We start from the raw sequence: 20326 nt of genomic DNA on the forward strand, positions 1-20326 counted from the left end.
CTAGACACTGTAGCACAGTTTGCTCCAAGATTTCAGTATAAAACTGGTGGACAAGGGTGAAGCATGTGAGTGCAGATGCAGTTATCAGCTTCTCAGTACACACTCCTTAACAGATTGCAGCAATCTAATCCTCTAGGAAAGATTCTGTTAAACCCTAAACCCAATACATACAAGAACATAGTGGCAGTAAACATGCCCACATACAGTAGTTAAAATATATTATTGCATATTATAAACATTATATACAAGGTTAAAATGGTTTCTTTACCATTTACTTACAAGTGACATTTGTAATTGAATGCCTTACTTACAAGTCCTCATTGCTACGTGCTGAGAACTACCAGAGGTATTTGGCAAGACTATACACTATAGAGAGATATGGATCGGTCTGAGCAAGTGAACTCTGTCAGCCACTTTCCCCATCTTTAGCACTGCACCAGTTTTTTTGGAATGACGGAGGGAGCTACTGGTAAAGTGATTTACACCAGATTTCTGAAACTAGACAAGAATGGTTCCTTAACATACTTTAGAATAAGCTTATCCACACGGAAGTATGGATTAAAATTATGCATTTCACATTTGGTTACAAATCTGGGGACTGGTAACGGCTTGCACACTAGAGACTGGGGAACAATAAATAAGGGACCAGGTTAACATGAGTGGCCTTGTGCTTGACAAACCCAAGTCTATGTGCAGTGGGTGCACATATGCAGAATGGACAGTATTTTCAAAGCAGTCTTGTAACAGTCTCTGATCAATGTCTGTCAAGTTCCCGGGGAATCTTCTACTTTCCAAGAAGGATGAAATGCTGTGGTTCCTTACAAAAAGGCTCTGTCTCAGGCTAGATCTCTGTCAGTGTGATCTTGAAGCCTTCGACCATGCTCTCCATGTGCAGGATGAACGTGTCCTCATTGGAGTAATGCTCAATAATGTTGTCATCCATGTTTACCAAGATGCTGGTGACAAAGGCAAAAATCAATATTTTTATGTACCAGGACACTGAGAGAGAAAGCTATGCACTCCACCACATGTTCTCATTTCACTACAATGCAAAAACAGTCTCCAGCACATGCCAGTACAGGGACAACAGTGGAAATCATCAAGATCTGCCCCATAGTCCCTTATAGTTTTTAGACTCCTTGCAAAAGTAATTAAGGTAAGAGACATGGCCGTGCTGGGATGTTAACCCACTTAAGCTGCCTACGGGGTGAGGTGCACTCCAGATCCCAGGCAGACCCAGGCAGCTGGTGTTTCCTATGTCTGGTGTTGGCTCTCCCAGGTACACCTCTGTGCTACTCTCCTCAGCCACACTGCATGAGCTGCTGCACCTCTGTGCTGTGAGTCGCTAACACAGGGAAGCAGTGTAATTTGTGATTTGCACACAGTTCACAGGCCTAGAACTCAGCCTGGATGTGAGAATATTAACAACAACTGTTATAAGTGTATATGAGTGTTTTCCTCACCCTTTACTGTAAAGTGTTTGTTCCAATAAAAATATCACTTGGAAACAGTGTTAGAAAAAAGAAAAACATGAGAAGTTTCACCTGTCTTCTCAAAAGCTAAAGAAATCCCCAGACAAAACAATGCCCTAAACTAGAGTTACAGCTGAAAATAAGTGACTGATTTAAAATTATATCACTACAATATTGTGGTTATTTAGAAGTTTTAAAAAAGTGGAGAGATTTAGACTCAGATTTCCAGTAAGGAGTAGTAGCGTAGCTATTCTAAAATCACAGCTGTGATGCTCATGTCTAAATTTACTTAGCTGAAAACCCTGCAGCATTGCCTGCCTGCCTTTCAGATTTGGACAGTGGCCTACATCTTCCTAACACTGCAGGGAAACTCCGCACCACATTCACAGCAAAAGCTGCACCTCTCTCATACCAGTGCTCCATAATGTTATTAAGCATATAGTCTACAAAACAGACTTTATCCAAACATATTTTCTACTCTGTTTCTTCACAGTAAGCCTATGAATACTGGTCATACACAGACTGGAGATTCATGTCTCCTCCTCTGTCACACCTTGCTGTCTCCATAGACATCAAGATTTCAAGCGTATGGGCATGTCTCCTAAAAGTGTTTATACTGCCCATCATGAGGACCCAAAGCATAGTTGGGATCTCTGAGTACTTCTAAAGGATCCTGCAATAGCCCCTAGTTAGTCTGTTTACTTACCCCTTTTTGCTCTTCTTATAAAGTTTTGCAATCTTTTCAACTGGCAGCCCATATTTCTCAGAGATCTGAAATCATAATAATAAAAGAAATTTCATTAAAGACTAATGAGAAATATTAAATTACCACCTCTCGCTTTACATAAGGCATTAAAACACTCTCTGCAAACTTTGACAGGATAGCTATACAGAAAAGTCACTCGCAGCCATGCCACAGTTTCATTTAAGGATGATTTTGTCAGGAATATAATCCTGAACATCTTGATCAAAAACCCACAATTGCTTCCACGCAGAAATTTGGAGACTATAGTTTTCATAGGGTGTGAGTCATCAAAACTGCCTCAGCATCTCCTATTCTACTCAAGGAATCAACACTCTTCCCAGCTTCAGATCTGACCAGGGAATTTCAATCTGATCAGCTGCCTTTCTGATTTTCTGGGCTCATGGAAGCAAAGGCTTCTTCCACCAGGCAGAAAGCAGATGAACAGGAACACAACAGGAGCTGATGGACTGATGGATCAAGAATAAAAATGTGCACATTTCCATTTCTCAATTTCAAGCTTTGTTAACAGGAACCTTCACGGTATTCTTTTGTCCGAAAAGCATCTTCAAGTTACCTTTTATTGTGGGAGGGCTACAAACATGCTACACACAGGATTAGGAAGCTTCTGTATTGCTGGAGAGGTGACTCAATCTAGTTACTAGAATAACAAAATGAGAACACAATACATTGTCTCACAATACATCATCTGAGTGTACAGATAACAAGATGAGATGCCACCAAGAAGCATGTTAACAAGGTAAAGGACTTCTAAAATAAACCTCTTGCCAGCTACTCAAATGATAAAGAAGAAAATATAGGAAAACTTTTAAAGGAAGAACTACTTAGCTGACCAATTACTAACACTAACAAGCACTTCACTGGGATGCTTTGGCATTGCTTTTCAGAAGTGTATTAGTAACTTTTTTGGTTGTCCATTCTGCAGTGAGCCTGTGACCCTAAGCCCTCCATCTGAGCCAAGTTTCCTTTCCAAATTATGACTCTTCTTTGAGGGAACAGGTCTCACAGCTCAGACTTTAGAAGAGGATTGTCCCAAATGGCAAAATAATTATGGAAGAATTACTCTTTGTCAGTGATTAATGTTCTGTGCTATTCTACTGCCAACCAAAGTAAGCTTCTGGCTCTTCCCAGGTGAAATGAAGTTGCAGCTAAATAGCTGACTATTTATCTTCTGCATTAGAGAACTGAAATGCACAATTAATAATCCATTTAAAGACTTTCAAGCATCAGTCACTGTAAAATCCTTTCTTTGTGTTTGCATTCAGACTTTTGTTGAGAAAAAGCGATATTTTAGAGAAGTAAATTAAATCAATTATCATGAAATAGAAAATGGAAAGAAAGCAATGAATAAACTAAGCAACCAAGGATAGATTCAAACAGCCACAGGCTGAACCTCACGCATGGCTCCCATCCAGAATCAGGATTCTCTAAGAGAGAATTAATTAGTCTGTACTTGCCTACATCACCTATATTTGTATAATTGTCATCTTACCTAAGATACAATTTTGTACTTAAAAAGTATAGCATAACTCCAAGATTTTGAAGAACCAATAAAGCTTCTTTTATACTGCAAACAGTTTCCTCTGACCACCGCGTACATCTGTGCCTAACAGAAAGAGGAGGATGTAAATAAGGACTAACTGATAATGTACATCCGACCCATCCACTCCCTATGTTTTGCACCTAGCGGAGAACAAAATACAAATTAACTTCTGGATTGTATTTGATTCTTCATACTCGCACCAGCATGTTTCACTGCCCTTTTGGATATGGTGCTGGAGATACTGACGGTAGTCCTGGTTCCATGTTCTTGCCTGCCTTGGGAGAGGCCTAATTCAGCGTCAAGGCTGTGCAAGCTCATATGCTGTACAGTCACATTCTGCTGTGGGGAGCGGTCCACTTTGTACATTTTTGAGAAGAGTGGCTTCACCCCACTTGTATCTTGCACAAGCATCCTCACTATCGGACTACAAAACCAATCTTTTTCACTCTGAGCTCTACGTAGCCTATGAAAAAGGCTGTGTAGCCTATGGAAAAGCTTTGTAGCCACATACACGGGGTGGAAATGCACCCTACAAAGAAGTTCCATAACATACTTAGCTTATCTGGAACAAGTTCAAGTCTTTGCTCCAAACAGGGCAGAACAAGGGTGATTTGCCATGTCCCTGTGTGGGATGTCATAACCCATCCACAGGCAGGTTCCCCAGTAGAAGGAATCACCTATTTCTGGACAGAAACACTTGAGTAGGTACCCACACACTGCCCCTCACTCACACTCTACCCGTGTCTAGCACCATTTTTCCACATCTCCCTTCCTTTGATGCCTCAACCTGTGCTGCCCACAGAGTGGCAGCTGCCTGACCTGAGGCTGGTGACTCCTCTGGGGTAGCCAGGTGCCACCTGTGAGGGCAAATATTGATGGTCTTAGAGAAGTTGTCAGAGAAACTTTCATGTTCTCCTTTTATTATTTCTTACTCTCTAGCTTTTTTTACCATCAATAGAATGGCATCAGATAAGCAATCTGGCACTGAACTTCTGCATCTGTGGTTTTGTTTTACCCCTAAATTTAAGCTTTTATGTAAAGCAAGAATAAAAATGGCTCCATTTCATCAGATTGTTGAAAAAATCCTTCATAACAGACACCAGAGAAAAACTGCAACCTGAAACTGTAGAAAACATCACAACTGTATAAACACAAGGAAACAATCTATCTTCCTCTCTGGTCTATTCACTCTGAAGCCTACTGATATTGTAAAGATCGGTACTTGAAGACACTTTTCACTGACTCCACACAAATAAGCAAGCAAGAAGAAACATTCCTGTGCCAAGGAGGTTTAATAGCAGCTAATATACAGCATTCTGCACATTCCAACATAAAACTTCCCTAGGATATTTGGGATACCTAACACTCACGCATTCCAAATGTTGCTCAAAGTGGTTTGGGACTCTGGGATACCACTTCCTACATAAGCTATGAGAGGTAGGGCTGAGAAAGCCTTGCCTGTCACAATGCCTGTGACAGGTGTAGGATTCATATAACATGCAGGGATTAGTAAGCTTTGCAAAAGACTTCCAGCTGACTGAATAAGCACATTTCTCAGGAACCCTTGTGGATTCAACCAATTATACCAAACGGCAAGCTCTGGAAGCAAGGCTCAAAGTGGGGATATGGGAGGGCCTCCCCGTCACAGGCTCAGAAAACAAGTCTCCAGTGCAAATGTGCTAATTCCTGATGAAGAATCTGAGAAAACAGAGACCTAGCATCCACTAGGGCATCTCACTTTAACACTCTCTTTTGAAACACGTTTGTTGCCAAATCAGGGGGAACACCACTACTACCAACTACCACATAAAACAACAGGATTTCTCACCTGACCCAAAGCAGGCTACAATAAATTTCAAAAAAGTACCTTTATTTGGAGGAATATTTTCCTTTTGTCACCTCCATTGTCCATTTGTCAATATTCTGAGCAGAGAATTCCTTCCTTCCCTTAGGATGCCTGAAGCAGTGGGACAGCTTTCAGAGTGACACTGAAATAGTCTGGATGTCCCTCTGGGCTGCAGTCCCCTGGCACGGCAAGTTTGGTTATAGCACATATCTGTCTGCACAAGCCAACAGAAATGCTTTCTCTGCTGGAGTCAGGAAGACAGAAAGGGCAACATCTGGGCTGGTCGAGGCACGTAGGAAAACATCTTTGCCAACTTATTTTTACGAAATAGTCCAGTCTGTTGCCCTGCATTGGCTGGAAGGACACATACATAGAGAGGTATCTAATAAACTCTGGTCTAAGCAAGCTCTATTGAGCTTAGCTGTTAGCTTTTAATTTCAGAAAGATTTTGGGAGATGCTTAAGTTTCCCAGTTCTGTAATTTGAATAAATACGTGATTCTGCACAATGTAAGACTGGGGTACCTACTGAGATCCACAGAGTTAACCTCACTTTGGATCAAGATGAGAGCAGGATTTAGAACTGGTCAGTCACCACATATGTGTGATGTTTTGTGATGGGCAACTGTTTCACTGTTTTCTGTTGATCAAGTGTAGGATGCAAATATCTTAAAAACCAAATTTCTGCACCACTTTCTGAGATGCATTGTATCTCTGAAACCTCAAACATCTAGATATTTGCCAGAAGAAAGAAATCTGAGAAGGAATCTAATTGTTCTCTTGAAATGGGGGTATATGAGAAAATAAAATAAACAGTATTCGAGAAAACAATATCATTAATCATGGAAAATGATGTGAAAGCTGCAGACCAGGAAGAGTGATTAAACAAACAAACAAAACCCCCTAAAATCCATAAACAGAGAAGGAGGGTATTATTCAGGATCACTGGTGCTGTCTTTCAGACCTGGGACTATAATATTCAGAGACTCAGTTTTTACTTTCTTAGTACTGACTTCAGAACTGAGTATTTAGGGTGTGTATTAATTACAAAATTACATGATTTACTTAAACAACTGTTGAGAGAATACTTAAGAATATGCAGCTTGACAGCTTTTTTGGCATTGACTTATCCACAATGTCCTACCAAAGAGAATGAAAATTTTCTGAATGTGTTCCTTCCAGTGAACTGGGACATTTTACAACAGATCAGATTTCTCCGGTGCTGAAAACATGCCACTGAGTCAGCAGCTGTGCTGACAGAGGTATGCAGAAACCTTTCCTGCTTCTGCACCAGCTTTGTTTTTATGTTACACAGTGGTTGGAGAACAGACATGGGGAGGCACAGACTACTGGAGATTAAATATTCATGTTGGCTTGAATGGTTATAGAAGGATTATAACATACTTTTAACTTCCATATAAAGACAAGATGAAATCGTGTTACAGCTTATCATGAATCTGACTGCAGCCTCTTCAAGCAAAGCCTGGGGTTTATTATATATGTGTGTTCAGTCTAACTGAGCTGCAGTCACAGCTAACAAATAGTATCAGCGAAAGCACAGTTAGAACATCCTTAGAATGCAGTTTGACTCTCCTCAGAGATACATGGAGCTGAATAGGTACTTTAAACAACTTTATTAACAAATCTTTTTTTGCCTTCTGCTACTGGCCAAATATTGACCAAATAATCTTCACTGCATCTGAAGTGTCCAGTACATGCAACAAAACACTGTAGCAGTTTTATGAGAGTATGAATATACACATTTCTAGTACTTGGCTGAGCTCTCTAGGGACACTTTCATCCATTTCCACCTTCTCTCCTACATGTAGCCAAGGCTGGAAATCAAACCAGCATCCCACACATCAATCTCACATTACTCCCCACCAAAGCACTGAGACATGTGGTTGCTTCTTAACTTTTCACTCACCAAATTTCATGTATCTACTAGCCATCAGCTCATATAAACAGGATGAAATGTGGAAATAGCCACTCATGATCACAGTTAACAAGCAAAAACTCCAGTCAAAGAAGCAGCAAAGAGACAGTGTGGTAGGCAGGTCACTCTGGGAGCGAAGGCTAGAGAAGGAATTTGAGACAGGACATAGGAATGACTAGTCTGTGCTGGTTCAGCAACTGCCTCATACGCTGGAACAGCAATTGCAAAAAAAAAGCCATATGAAATTCACATGGAAACAGTGCATCCTTGTGCCTCTTCTTTAAAAGATAGCTGTGAACATACCAGTAGACATTACAGAAGATTCAACAGGCTCTGAATCATCTGGTCAGAAAGAAGCATTTCAGAAAATGGAGCCTGTACCTCCCTACTTTCCCGATACTTGTTAATTATCACCATTCCTCAAGGCTCAGGTCTCCAATAAATCAGATTTGTGATACTATTTAATTCCAGCAATTAAACTACTGACAGCACTGAATTTGGAACATGCAGCATTTCAGAGGCATGCTCCAGAAAGCCTTTGTGAAATGCTTTGAATGTATTTGAGAATAACTTCATCTTTATATTGTATCTCAATGATATATTGAAAGCCTCAATATTTTCTTGCCAAGAAAGGTAAACACTGTGAGGACACTGGATACTTACAGCTTCCATTAGCCCCTTTACTGTGGGTGATTTCAGCATCAAAGCATCAAACACCTCATCCGTCTCCTTCCTTACATACAAAAGCACTGAAACAGAAAAAAAGTCAAACTTGGAGCAGGTTCAGTCAATTGAACAGATGAAACACCCCACACCGAGTAGAAAAACAAATATTAATCCCTGACAGATAAAATTAAGTGCTTAAGATGGTTTACACTTAAAAAGTGTACTCATATCAGCAGTGATCTAAACATGGAAGACACATCATAGTTGTTTTGAAAACATGAAAAGAAAATTGAGCAAATTTAATTTAACATGAGGAATCTATATCTTCAAGAATTTAAACCTCCACTTACTGAAATAAGAGAAGCTAAAAAGCACTGGGGTCATGTCCCTGAGTCACAGGACAAAACACACAAATGAAGTCTTCCTAAACCTGTGTCTTGGCTTGCACCTCTCCAGGCTTCATCCAAAAGGGTGGGAAATTCAGAAAAGCCAGGTGTGGCTTGCCTTTAGCTGAGACTCTGAGAGCAAAATCATCGAAAAGGAAAATTGTTCTCTCTGACATTACTACATGGATAACTGCAAATGGGCCTGGCCAGTCTGGAAAGAACGAGTCCAAAGTCGTTTGAGACTTTACAGAGAAGATATTCAAAAGCACAGCTGGCAGGAATTTACCTGTGTGCCCACCCCTGCACAGGTACCCAAATGTCATTTGTACTTCTCAATCTCCTCTTCTTTCTTCAGACGTCCTGCCAGGTCTTAGTGGTTCACAGGCAGAGAGCCCTGCCCTCTCTAGCTCTTGTCCTCCTCTCTGACTTGTACCGGTAAAAGGAGGAAACTTGCTCTTACATGGCAAAAGCAAAGCGGACAGCTACAAAGTGAATAAACATAAACACTAGAGAAGTGTTTTAGGCATAATCTCACATGACTGATAAAGCAGCAGGTTAAATAAGATGTTCCACAATTTATTTTGTTCCCTAAATAGACTGCCTTTTCAAATAGCAGTGCTGCATGACAGGTGCAAATACACATGCACTGTTAGGTATTTTATGTCTGTCTGACAAACACTGGTAATAATCTGGGTTTTATTTTTTGTAGACAGAAATATATATCTTTTGAAACTGCTAATTCTTGCAATCCAGAAGATATCTTCACCAGGTAATTCAACAGATGACTTGCAGATGAACCAACAGAGATGATGGTATTTTTCATTCAGAATCAATCGTTCGCAAGCTAATTCTCAGGTCAAGACTATAGCAAAGGTAGACTCAGGCCCATTTGCAGAGAATTATAGCTTCTTTGCCCAGGTTCTGAACCGATTGAAAAAAAGATTTAAAACATGGGCAGATTAGTCCCCTGTCTTGGTCTACAAAGCAGACGTGCAGGACAGTGGTGATTTTTTGCATTTTTAATTCAGAAGTATGAGCCATAAAACTGCTACCACAGATGCATAGAGCCACATCCTTTTCACCTCTGTTCTGTAATTCTTTAGGACCTCCCTGAAAGTGTCCTTTCAAAGGACTTAGAAGCTGAGATAACTTGGGTCACAATCTAAATAACTGTCAGAATACAAGAGAACAAAAAAAAATATCCAAAGAGAGAGAATATAACAGAACAAAAGAAATTTATTGGGTTTGATATGTTTACTTGCATGAGCACTAAGTGCTAATTTTACCTGTACTAAACACTTTTATTAATTCAATGATTCTTTTCTTGTGATTAGAGGGGCTGTCCTCTAACTCCTGGCTAAACATCTGGACCTCTGCCAGCCTTAATAATTACAAACATATCTGAAAGGAGGAAAAATCACTCAGTCCAAGGTTAAAGTTGGGAACATTATACAATCCAAGTGCTGAGCTTTAAATCTCTCTGTTGTGCTTGACATGTCAGGCAACATTATGCTGAATGAAGGATCCATTATAAGGATAATGGAGAACTTGTATCACTATTATACACACAGAGAGCCAGGATTAGTAAACATATGGAGGGTGGTTGTTCGGGGTTTTTTTTCCCCATGACAGGTGTGAAAATCCTGGCTTTGATTCACAGGGCACTTTTCTATAAATTACTTCTGGCAACAGTGATGCCTTAAGAAGCCACTCTCTTGTCCCTGCCCTTATGCTCTGTTGCTCTGGCCTTTCTCAGTGAATTTTCCTGGATGAAGGACTCTCTCAAACAGCAGATGTCAGTGAAAAACAACCCTTTTTCCTGAGTTGTTCTTCAGACAGATCAGGTCCCTGCTTCAGTGTAAAATGCAGCCCCACAAGCCTCTGTGCTGGCACAACCGCGGAGAGAAGGCCAGCTGACCCGCAGCAAGAGACATAGCCAGGGCAGGGGGAAAGGAGCTGCAAAGGCTCCACTGGGCTCAGCAACATTGCCACCGAATGCCAAGCCATGACTGTGATGATGTGACACATCTCATACTTACAGCCTCTGATCCTACAGTTCATGGCATCTAGATGGGCTCACTTTAATAGTACAGATTGCTACACTGGGGTGGGGAGGAATCTTGTACAAGGCAATGAGCTATTTTTGACTTAAAATTAAATTTATCTGACCTCTACACTACCTGGCCTCAGTTCTTAACCTTCTTACCAGCACGGAAACACACTGTAGTCCCTAATGATTTTTAGATGTTAAAAAGAACTGCAAAAGATGGGGGTGATAAATTTATCTTTAGTTACTTAAGAAATAGCCCTGATTCACAAAATTGCAGAGTGGCAACCAGCCTTTGCTGAAGGCAAGGGAAGTTGTTGCACCTGGGAGGTTTTTGGAAGTCAGGCCACTGAACTGAAGATCTAAGTGTGAATGCAGGACAATGTCAGATACCTCTTCTAAAAGTGCTAACAGCTTGGCTCTTCATTGGCAAATCTGCTAAGGTAGCAAACAAGCAAGAAACATACGGCAAAAATGAAACTAAAGACATGATGGGACAGTAAGACTTGGGCCACTACAAAGGTCTGAGCCCAGGCAGTACCGATGCTCTGATTGACACCCTGTAAGCAATGACTACAGTCTTTGCAAAGTCGTCTCTGAATGGAGATGTGGCACATTTTAGCCAAGGAAAGTAAGGCTGGCAGCTGTGACCTGGCTTTCCTTTCCCACATCTGAAGTTTTCACTAATTGCCCAGGCACAAATTCCCTAGGTGACAGAGTGAATGCTGTCCTCCACAGGGATGGTTCACAAAACCCTGACTGATATGAATTCAAAATGCTGCACAGTAGTTTAACATGATTTTCCTGAAAGACAAAAGCTAGACAAAAATATAATTTTCTTCAAGCTGAGAACTACAGGACTGGAAATCTCCCTGATCTGTAATACAGCTGCTGAATTTATAATTAATGGGAAACTCTCTATGAAATCTGAAAGGGAAAGTGATTTGAAAGCTCTTACTGAGAACTCAAAACAGGAAAAGGCCAGAAGTCTGGCCAAGTAACTCGCTACACTGCACACTTGGTACAGATTAACAATCTACATTTCTGTGTTGGGCACTTGTACCTCCCTTAGAGGTCAAGGAGATAGAAGAATAATTCACAAAGACACAGCTACCTGTGTGAGAATATAAACCTTGTTTTACTGATGGTTTGCAACTCCCTTCAGACCTGTTCCCTTGAAGGCTGCCCCTTACACTTTTGCTTCCACTGGACAGTATTACGATTAGGTCCGTCATGCAGAGGTGAGGTCACACACTGTCACTTCAGTTCTTCAACTGGGCTCGAACCCCTCACTGGACGCTACTTACCTCCACTGACAATGAGCCACCTTGGGATTACATTGCTTTTAATGCATATTTTAACGTATCAGACCTGCTCTCTCTCAAACATTACACCAGTGGCTCATCTATACCTGCTCTCTAGGAGTTATTGGTTCTGCTGTACCAAATAAATCTGGGAGGAAAAAAAGCTTCTAGTATGGCTAAGCTTGAGAAAAAACAGCAGAACATTTTAATACCCAGTGAATCCTGTGGCAAAGACAGTATTGTCAAATGGGCAGATTCAGCTGAGCTGCACTCCATCAACACAATCCCAGATGCAAGGTTCCCGGCGGCAGGAAGTTCACCAGAGCAAAGGCCACACTGGAAGGGGCTTGGCCTCCAGCCAGCATAGTCCAAGCTGCGAGAAACACTGAACAGGAAGGGGATGTGAAGAGAGCATCCTCCAGTTTCTCTGGTTCTGTGCCTCTCCTGGATTTAATTATTTAACACAATTTCGCCATCAGTTGAAAAACATTTTTTTCTTTCAAAACCTCCCCTTGAAATGGCTGCAAGTCCTGGACAATATTAGAACAACTTACCACAGCAAAGGACAGGAATAATCAAAGCAAACCAATACCTCCTTGCAGGCAAGTCTCCAGGCTTCCAGCTGGGAAACCCAGGTGAAATTGCAGGAAATTGTAGTTCTTTATGTAGCCCTTGTGGCTGTCCCCTTCTGCCTGAAGGAGCCCTGATAATGTGAATTTGGTCGAGGCCCTGAGTCAACCAGATGCAAGTCTGTGGTCAGTGCTGACCTCGCATAATTAACTGAAGATTTAATTAAAAAAGAATATGTTCACATTTATTACAGGAAGATACCAGTCTCCATCCTGTAATCTTTTATGCTTTCCCTAGTTCAAGCACACCACCCTAACTAACACAGAAACTTTGCAAATGCAGGCTCATGGGAAGTTGTTTCTATAAAGCTCAAATGATTTACAAATGGTGCAACTAGGAACAATTGAGCTCACTTCTGTACCTTGTTGCTTTGTTGTCTCACAAACTGGTGGGTGAACCTCAAATCATTTGCAAGTTAGAGTTATGTAAGTCAATCAAACCCCTGGAGTCTCCAATGAACTTAAACAACAGAATTTATGAGACTGAAGGAATGGCAGATGTTCTTCAGGGTGTCTAACTGTGGCAGTGTAGGAAGTTATCACTTATAGCACTGCACTGGAAGTGACTGTACACAAAGCAGATTTTGTGGATAAAACCATCATCTTTGCCTTCAGTGGAAAGTTTAACAGCTCTACCCAAACCATTGCTTCAATGTTACTCAAGCTTCACTGTACCAGACTGTAAAACAGGAGTTCAACTGGTATAGCATATGAAATGCAACTATAATAATATACACTCAGGGCAGTAAAAACAGTTTCAAACTCTTTAACAATTCAGTTAAGTCTGCTGGAAGATGTCTCTCCGTATCTTATACGCCTAATTGGGTAGGACATTTCTGAGATTTTATACAGGCTACTCTAAGTCTGCAGTCAGCAGGACCTTGCCTGTGTAAGGTCTCTGTATTTGACCCAGTGCATCTTGCATATTTGCTTGTGATCTCAGCCAGAACAGAAAAGATGAGCAAAAGTTAAAAATAGGACAACCACAGATTTGCTACTGGAACATTTATGAACTATGGAGCTTGGCCAAGGATCAAGAAACTTTCCAGCTTTTTTATGTTTTATGTACACTTGTGTCCTGATCCCTTCATGAGATAGCACAGTCCTTTTTTCTCTACTGCTTTTAAGTCATTACTGGCATTTGTTAAAATGCCTCCTTGTACACTGGCAGGTGTAAAGATCTCTTCTTCCATCTACCCCATATTTTCACTAGCATCAAATAGCTGACTTAGAGCCACACCTGCCCTTCCCAGCTTGAGGGCACGAGACCCACAGCGTTTATTTTTAACTGCTAAGAATTGACTGTTACCTCTTTTCAGGCCTTCTTCTTTCATTTGTTTCAAAGGGGATGGACCGAACTCCTCCTCCACAGGCCGGAACATCCTTTTGACCAGGACACTGCTACTAGAAAACACACAACAGGGACCATGACACAGTAAAACTGTGCTCCCAAGAGGAAAGGAGACAACAGCAGCAGTCATGACTCACTTTGCACTCTGGCAAAAACCCCACTAGCTACTCAAGTAGCACCAGACCAGAAACTGCAAGGGTTTAGGTTCTGATGCTTATCTGAACTCTTCAGGCCTCTCAAATTGCCCACACTGACAGGAAAATATGCTCCAATATTACATATTATTTTGAAAACCCCAAAGGCACTTAACTTTTTAAATATTGAGGGAAGAGCGGTGGGGAGGAAGAAAGAGCTAAGTAAGGAGCTGAACCCACATTTACACATTAATTCACATCCTCTTTGGGGTCAAGGAGACAGCCTTGAGGAAACACCAGCAATATTTCTAAAATCCGAAGCCATACAAGCCAACAAGTTCAAAAGAAATAAGATGCTGGGCCAGATTCAGCCTGAAGCTGTGACACGCTCCACTGAGGACCGAAGGCACTATGGCCGCCCCCTCCCCTTGGCATAGCTCTGGCAGGACTCCGTGTCTCCTTTTAGTCTTGGAGGAGAGAACTGAAGCCAATGTGCTTGGCGCAATAAACCCCTTTGTTTCTTGAATTCCATCGTGAGCCTTATGAATATTAGCTTCATGAAAAAAACAAAAAGGGCCTCATGTTTTCAAATCAATGTTAGCTGCAAATGCCCGGCCACTCCCTACCACAGGCCATTTTTTGCAGGCTTCTGTGAGTGCACTTGTCTTTCTCCAAACTGTCAGATTTGAGGGCATTAACTTGGGATTCAAGCAATTTATGAAAGTATGGGGCTTGCACACATTACAGTTAATACTGGCTGAACTTCAGCCATGCATATTAAAGCCCTTATTTCATGACATCTCTAACTCTTTTAGGGACTTTCTGCAATTATTCCAGTCGCTCCAAAGCCATATAGGGGGTGGTCCCGTTTTCAACCTTCCCCCTTCCCAGATCTCCCATTCTCTTTCTGCCTTTCTCTTCTGGTATTCTCTCTGCAGTTCTTGTATTTGCCACATACACACATGTGCACTGCTGAACAGCTTTCAGGAATGCAGTGAACTTCAGTGCTTCAATAAAAAATTCCTAGGTTTCAAATTATTTGAGAATCCTTATATATAAAATAGGCACTCTTATCAAATATATTGTTGTGTCCCTGTATTGAAACTTACGGATCTTTAAACTGGTTTACTTGGAAATGTAATAAAAAATAGATATAAAAAGCAGCCAGTTCACATAAAGGATAAGGAAGTTACTATTAAATAAACCTCCCTCTGAGTTCTACATATTATTCACCTACTGTTAGCGATGAGAGAACATGAGGGAAGGGGGAGAAAGGGAATCAGTTTTATCTGATTTTGTGTTTTGTGCCTGCTTTCTATGAGTTTGAACTGTTAATTGCAAAGCTTGCGAAACAATAAATGGCTTACCCTTCTCTCTCATCATCTGTATTGTAGTAAACCTAGAAGGGTGGAAAAAACCCCAATTATTCCCAAAACTCAGACACCTGCTTAACAGAATAACTTCAAAAGAGAGAAAAGACAACGTGGTTTGCAGTTTTTCATTTGTTAAAAATGCTTTTCCTTCCATTAAACACAAACACCTCTAGTTCTAATTGTGATCTAGAAAAAGTGTGGCTTAGAAAAACTGCTGTTGAATATCATCTAGTACAAGTATACCAAAGCATTTTGGCAGACATTGCCCTCTTTCCTGGTTTATATCATTTTCCCAATTATTTTACAATCCTGTAAATCAGATCAGTACTCGCGTAAATTACCCCTAATACAATTTAAGCCACAACACTCACAAGCTTTTGTATATATTTAATACTGTCTGAAAATTTAATTATAAAGATCAACATTAAACTAGTGACCAATGGAAATACAAATGCTAATGGTACAACCAAACTCTTTTGCACAGGCTGTGAGAAGAAGCTCAAGTCCAGACCATTGTTTTGTAAATCAGTATAGCTCACAGTCATTGGAACCAAATTTACAACAGCAGCAAATGCAACTAACGTTAGCAGGGGAGGTATAAAATCACAGTCTCAGTATATTGTTAAAGGCTTTACAGAACAGTCAGACGAACTCCTCACAATGTGCCTGCACCACAGGTCTGCACCAACAAGTGTACCAGCGTTCCAGCTGCTGAGTTACTGTGCAAGCGTGGGGTGAAGGCAGGGCACTGAAGCCCTGCGTTCTGTGGGAGCAAAGCAAGGCATCTCGGGCACGTTTCCAGCATTTGTGCTGGCAAGACTCAGAGCAGCTCGGCTCTCAAGGGGAGCCTTCACTTCTGAACCTGTACAGTGAAAACAGCTCGGGAGGGGGGCGGTGTGTGTGAAGCTGAGGGCTGTAACTCATTCTATAATGAGGACCTGAAAGTGGTTACGCTTTCATAGTAAAACATTCATAAATAATAAATTATTGTCATAATAAAGTATTCTTATATTAAGTAGTACACAAAACAACTGAAAAGTTCAGGATAGCAAGAATGTCGATACTGAACCTATACAGCAGTAAAAGACAGGGCTGAACATTGCCTAAGAGCTAGCAAACTGGGATATCTTCCAGTTATTTTAGAAAATTATTTACATGGTTACATATACTAAGGAATGCTTCCACCTTCTCCTGTTTTGAGACAAATCCACATTCTGGTTTGAAAGCCACGAGGACAGAAGGTACCCAGCACTGATATGTGAGTGGGCGTCTTTCCAATTTTGGAGAGTAAAACAGTGACAACTGTGATTGCAATGTCTGCGCTCTTTGTGCTTTGCTCTACCACATTTCTCACTGCTTTAAAATAAATGACAATTCCAACACTCAGTGTCATTTAATCTTCGTTATTTTAATATTTTTCAGCAAAAGGCATGTAAAATTTCCTCATCTACTATTTGTCTTTATAAACACACGCATAAAGGTCTCATTCTACTCCCTGAGATGTTAATAAATAACAGGCTCATATTCAAAAGAATGTTAGAGCTGGCCCCCCAGTTCAGGTTTGCAATTTCCCAGCAAGCAATAAAGTAGGCCTTAGAAGAGTCAAGTCAGACTTCTTCACACTTATCGGTGATAATGACTCCATGACTTCTGCACTAAGTCAATATTGAATACTAACATTAGCATGATAGGTTTTTACTTTGTAGACTGAAAATATTTTCTTCCAGGGAATTGCCAGATCTCTAGGTGATGCCGACAGAAAATGGGCAGTGGTTTTTAGTGAGCCTAATCTTGACCTCCTTATACATGTAAGAGGCTTAGTCTTTGTTTTCATTTGTCACAGGGAGTGGGATCTCTGCTACCACAAGGTGGCACTTCATTTCATCAAGCCCAACAGCACATTTAAAACCAGATTTTCTCTCAGTCACAAATCAACCTTCTATTTCAAAATTCTTGACGATTTGTTCCATTCATTCTTTCTAGCAAAAGAATGGCAAAACTGTAACAAACACAAACTAGCCAGTTGTTAATGAAGTATAAACTCCTTTTTTTACACCCAGAACTTGGAAAGGCACTTGCCTCAAGGTCTTTTTTTAACCGACTCACCAAGAGCTGCATTTACCAAAACAAGAGCTGAAACCAACAGCCCCCAGGAACAGAGCTCTGTCTTCCTAAAACCTGCTTCGGAGTGCATGTGGCCAGATAGTAGGCGGGCCCTGGTTCATCTTATTAACATTTCCTACCTGTCCAGTTCTTTGTAGGTTTCCAAAGTGGACATCCGGGATGAAGAGAACTGGCTGCGAATCCAGGTCAGCCATTGTTTTAAAGAAGGTGATATCGCTCTTTTTTTGCAAAGGGAGTGCACTCAGCTTCCCTTCAGCTGCTAGGAGGATCACAAAACAACATGGTTATGAAAGGAGGCATGTTAAGCATGACTTTGTACCAAACCAGAAAGGCCCACCTTACTCACAATTATTACACGAGGCTTGGGATGCCTGGCCTTTGCCTTTCTTCCTGTTCTGCTTCCTCTCTTCATCTCGGATTTTCCTTTCTGCTCCCTGATGCAAAAAAGACAAGCCACAAATATTATCCAAAGAGGAACCACTGTCAGCATCATACCCTGCAATGCCTGGAACTGCAGTGACGGACACACCAGAAACGCTGAAACAGAGGCTGGTTATCCCACTACAGCTAAATCTGTGTAGATTGTTGGGAACGTGCCAGCTTCAGATCGATCACTTGTGCCCGAAACTGAGGTTGGCACATCCAGCAGCCTCCATGGCTGGAGACAGCAAAAGGAACATATCCACATGCTGTCTTGGAGGAGACAGGATGGACCGCTCAGGCAGTGTGCTGTCTGTAGCTGGGTTGTTGCCACCACAACTTGCACAAAGGGCATCCCAAGCCCAGTGCTTCTGCAATGGATTGGGTGCTCAGGCCAAATACTTTGCGTATGTACTGACGTAGAACACCTGCAGGATTGCTATCATCTTAGATCATGTCTGTGCTAAGCTTTTCCCTAAACTCTCCTCCACCCACCTCGTCTGGGGGTGGCATGGCTCCACTGTGACCAGCTTTGTAGAGGCCTTTTGAGATTTGCCAGTGCAAGAAGACTATGCTGACAGCTTGCCAAAAGTGCAAGGGCTCTTACAGGAAAATACAGGCATTTCAAACAGGAAGAAGCCCTCTAGAGACTGGAAAGCAATGTAGGCCCCAGGAACTCCTGGGAAGTTGCAGGCTTCTGTTATGTAAATACACTCTCAACAAGTTTAGAAAATAAAACTTGTTATTGACATAAAAAGCAGTAACACCTCCTTTGAAGTTCTAATTTACTTTATAAATATGAATAGTCGTGCTGTGAAAGGTATTAAAGATCCATATGCTCCCAGACAGTCAGCATGCAAAATTAAAGATTTTTTCCAAATTAAAATTAGAAGTTTCTTTAAAAGAAAGGGAGGAGAGGGAGGGAGGGAGGGAGGTAAGGAAAGCCAAAAATATCCACTCAAGATGGCAAAATTGACACATGAGCCAATAAACCAAGTTTGAAAATAATGCAAGGAAAGATGTACTCCTGGCTGTTATCTATCAATAGATTACCAGAGGTTGAAAGAGGTGGAGGAAGAAACAGCTCTTTAAAAAACATGAGGGTGCCTAACAGAAACGTTGCCTCTAGACCCAGGTCCCAATCCAGTTGTCACTGACCTCAACCATAGAAGCCAAGGGATTCAGAGTCATGCCCTTACCAAAATTGTTTCTAGGGGTACATTTGTATCTTTAAAGGCTACCTGTTCCTTGGCAGAAAGGAGCAAAAATACGCCACACAGCCACTGTCCTGCAGAAAGCACATCCCTGGGAGCCCTGTGCTGCACAAAGTGACTCTGCCAGACAGCCACAGCCCTACTCACCACTCAGTGCTGCAGCTCTGCTGCTCACAGGTAGTGGGATGAACCATGAAAGTGATTTCGTACACAGCAGCAAGAGTGAGTTTCCTCTCAGGAAAGCAGAAACTGAGGAGGACTCAGCCTTTTATACACAGTAAAGAATGTATGCTTTGCTGGTTTTAATTTTATATTCTCTGTAACTATGAACTTGCTAAAGTTTCACAGCTTTGTCTTCATTCATTCAAGTCAAGAACCCCTAAGTCATCTGGGGTGCAGGCAATATCTGAACAGGACAGCCATTCCCATTCGCCAGTGCTAATTTGTGACACAGCCACTTTACAAATGCAGCAACTGCAATATCCACAAAACTAGCTACTGGCCCTTCTGCGCTAGAACCATCCCACATGGCATGCTAGAGAAGCCTTTATGACATCCGTCATTGTAGGTGCTGATACAATGGACCACAATACAATTTTTGCATGCCAGAGCATTTCTGCTGGACAGTTTTCAAAGCTGACCCATCTGACTCACATCTAATAAATCAGAGTTTCCCTATCTTTTCAGGACAGAAGAAGAAATAAGCCTTCTCACAGGCTACTATAAACAAGGCTCTGACCAGTCAAATAATCAAACGGGGTTTTAATTTTTTCATTGATGTCTGGACTTCGCATAAGTGCAACGAGTACTTTTGCTACTAACCATTAGAAAAAGGCAGCCTATGAATTCCATACGATTCAAAGTATTTTCTTCCAAGTCTTCAATTCATTTAAGCTTATGTCTTGCATTCTAGCTGCAGCCTAGCAAAGCCCTTACCATCATAAGGACCACTCCTATCACCACTATGAAACTCATGTGTACATCTCTTTCTAGTTTGAGGCCAAAGTGTTCCACATCTGGTAGGACAGGCCCATAGACTTCATCCTTCTTCTCTCTAAAGCTGAAGATCAATAGGCAATCAGAGTTGCTCAATACCCTGTGATAATCCATTTTCTCTATA

General features: G+C 41.4%; 1 protein-coding gene across 1 annotated transcript in view; it reads right to left on the reverse strand.

Moving 5' to 3' along the window:
* Positions 1–306: 306 nt before the first annotated feature.
* Positions 307–20326, reverse strand: part of GRHL2 (grainyhead like transcription factor 2) — a 67789-nt gene continuing 47769 nt past the window's right edge. Inside the window, exons 10-16 of the mRNA XM_074897622.1 lie at positions 17919–18006; positions 17692–17831; positions 15443–15474; positions 13900–13994; positions 8222–8307; positions 2179–2243; positions 307–956 (exon numbers count right to left, since the gene is read on the reverse strand). Of these exons, the coding sequence (XP_074753723.1) occupies positions 842–956; positions 2179–2243; positions 8222–8307; positions 13900–13994; positions 15443–15474; positions 17692–17831; positions 17919–18006 (621 nt within the window). The 3' untranslated portion in view covers positions 307–841. The remainder of the gene's footprint in view (positions 957–2178; positions 2244–8221; positions 8308–13899; positions 13995–15442; positions 15475–17691; positions 17832–17918; positions 18007–20326) is intronic.

This window comes from Athene noctua, chromosome 2 (genome assembly GCF_965140245.1).
Source record: "Athene noctua chromosome 2, bAthNoc1.hap1.1, whole genome shotgun sequence".
Classification (NCBI taxonomy): domain Eukaryota; kingdom Metazoa; phylum Chordata; class Aves; order Strigiformes; family Strigidae; genus Athene; species Athene noctua.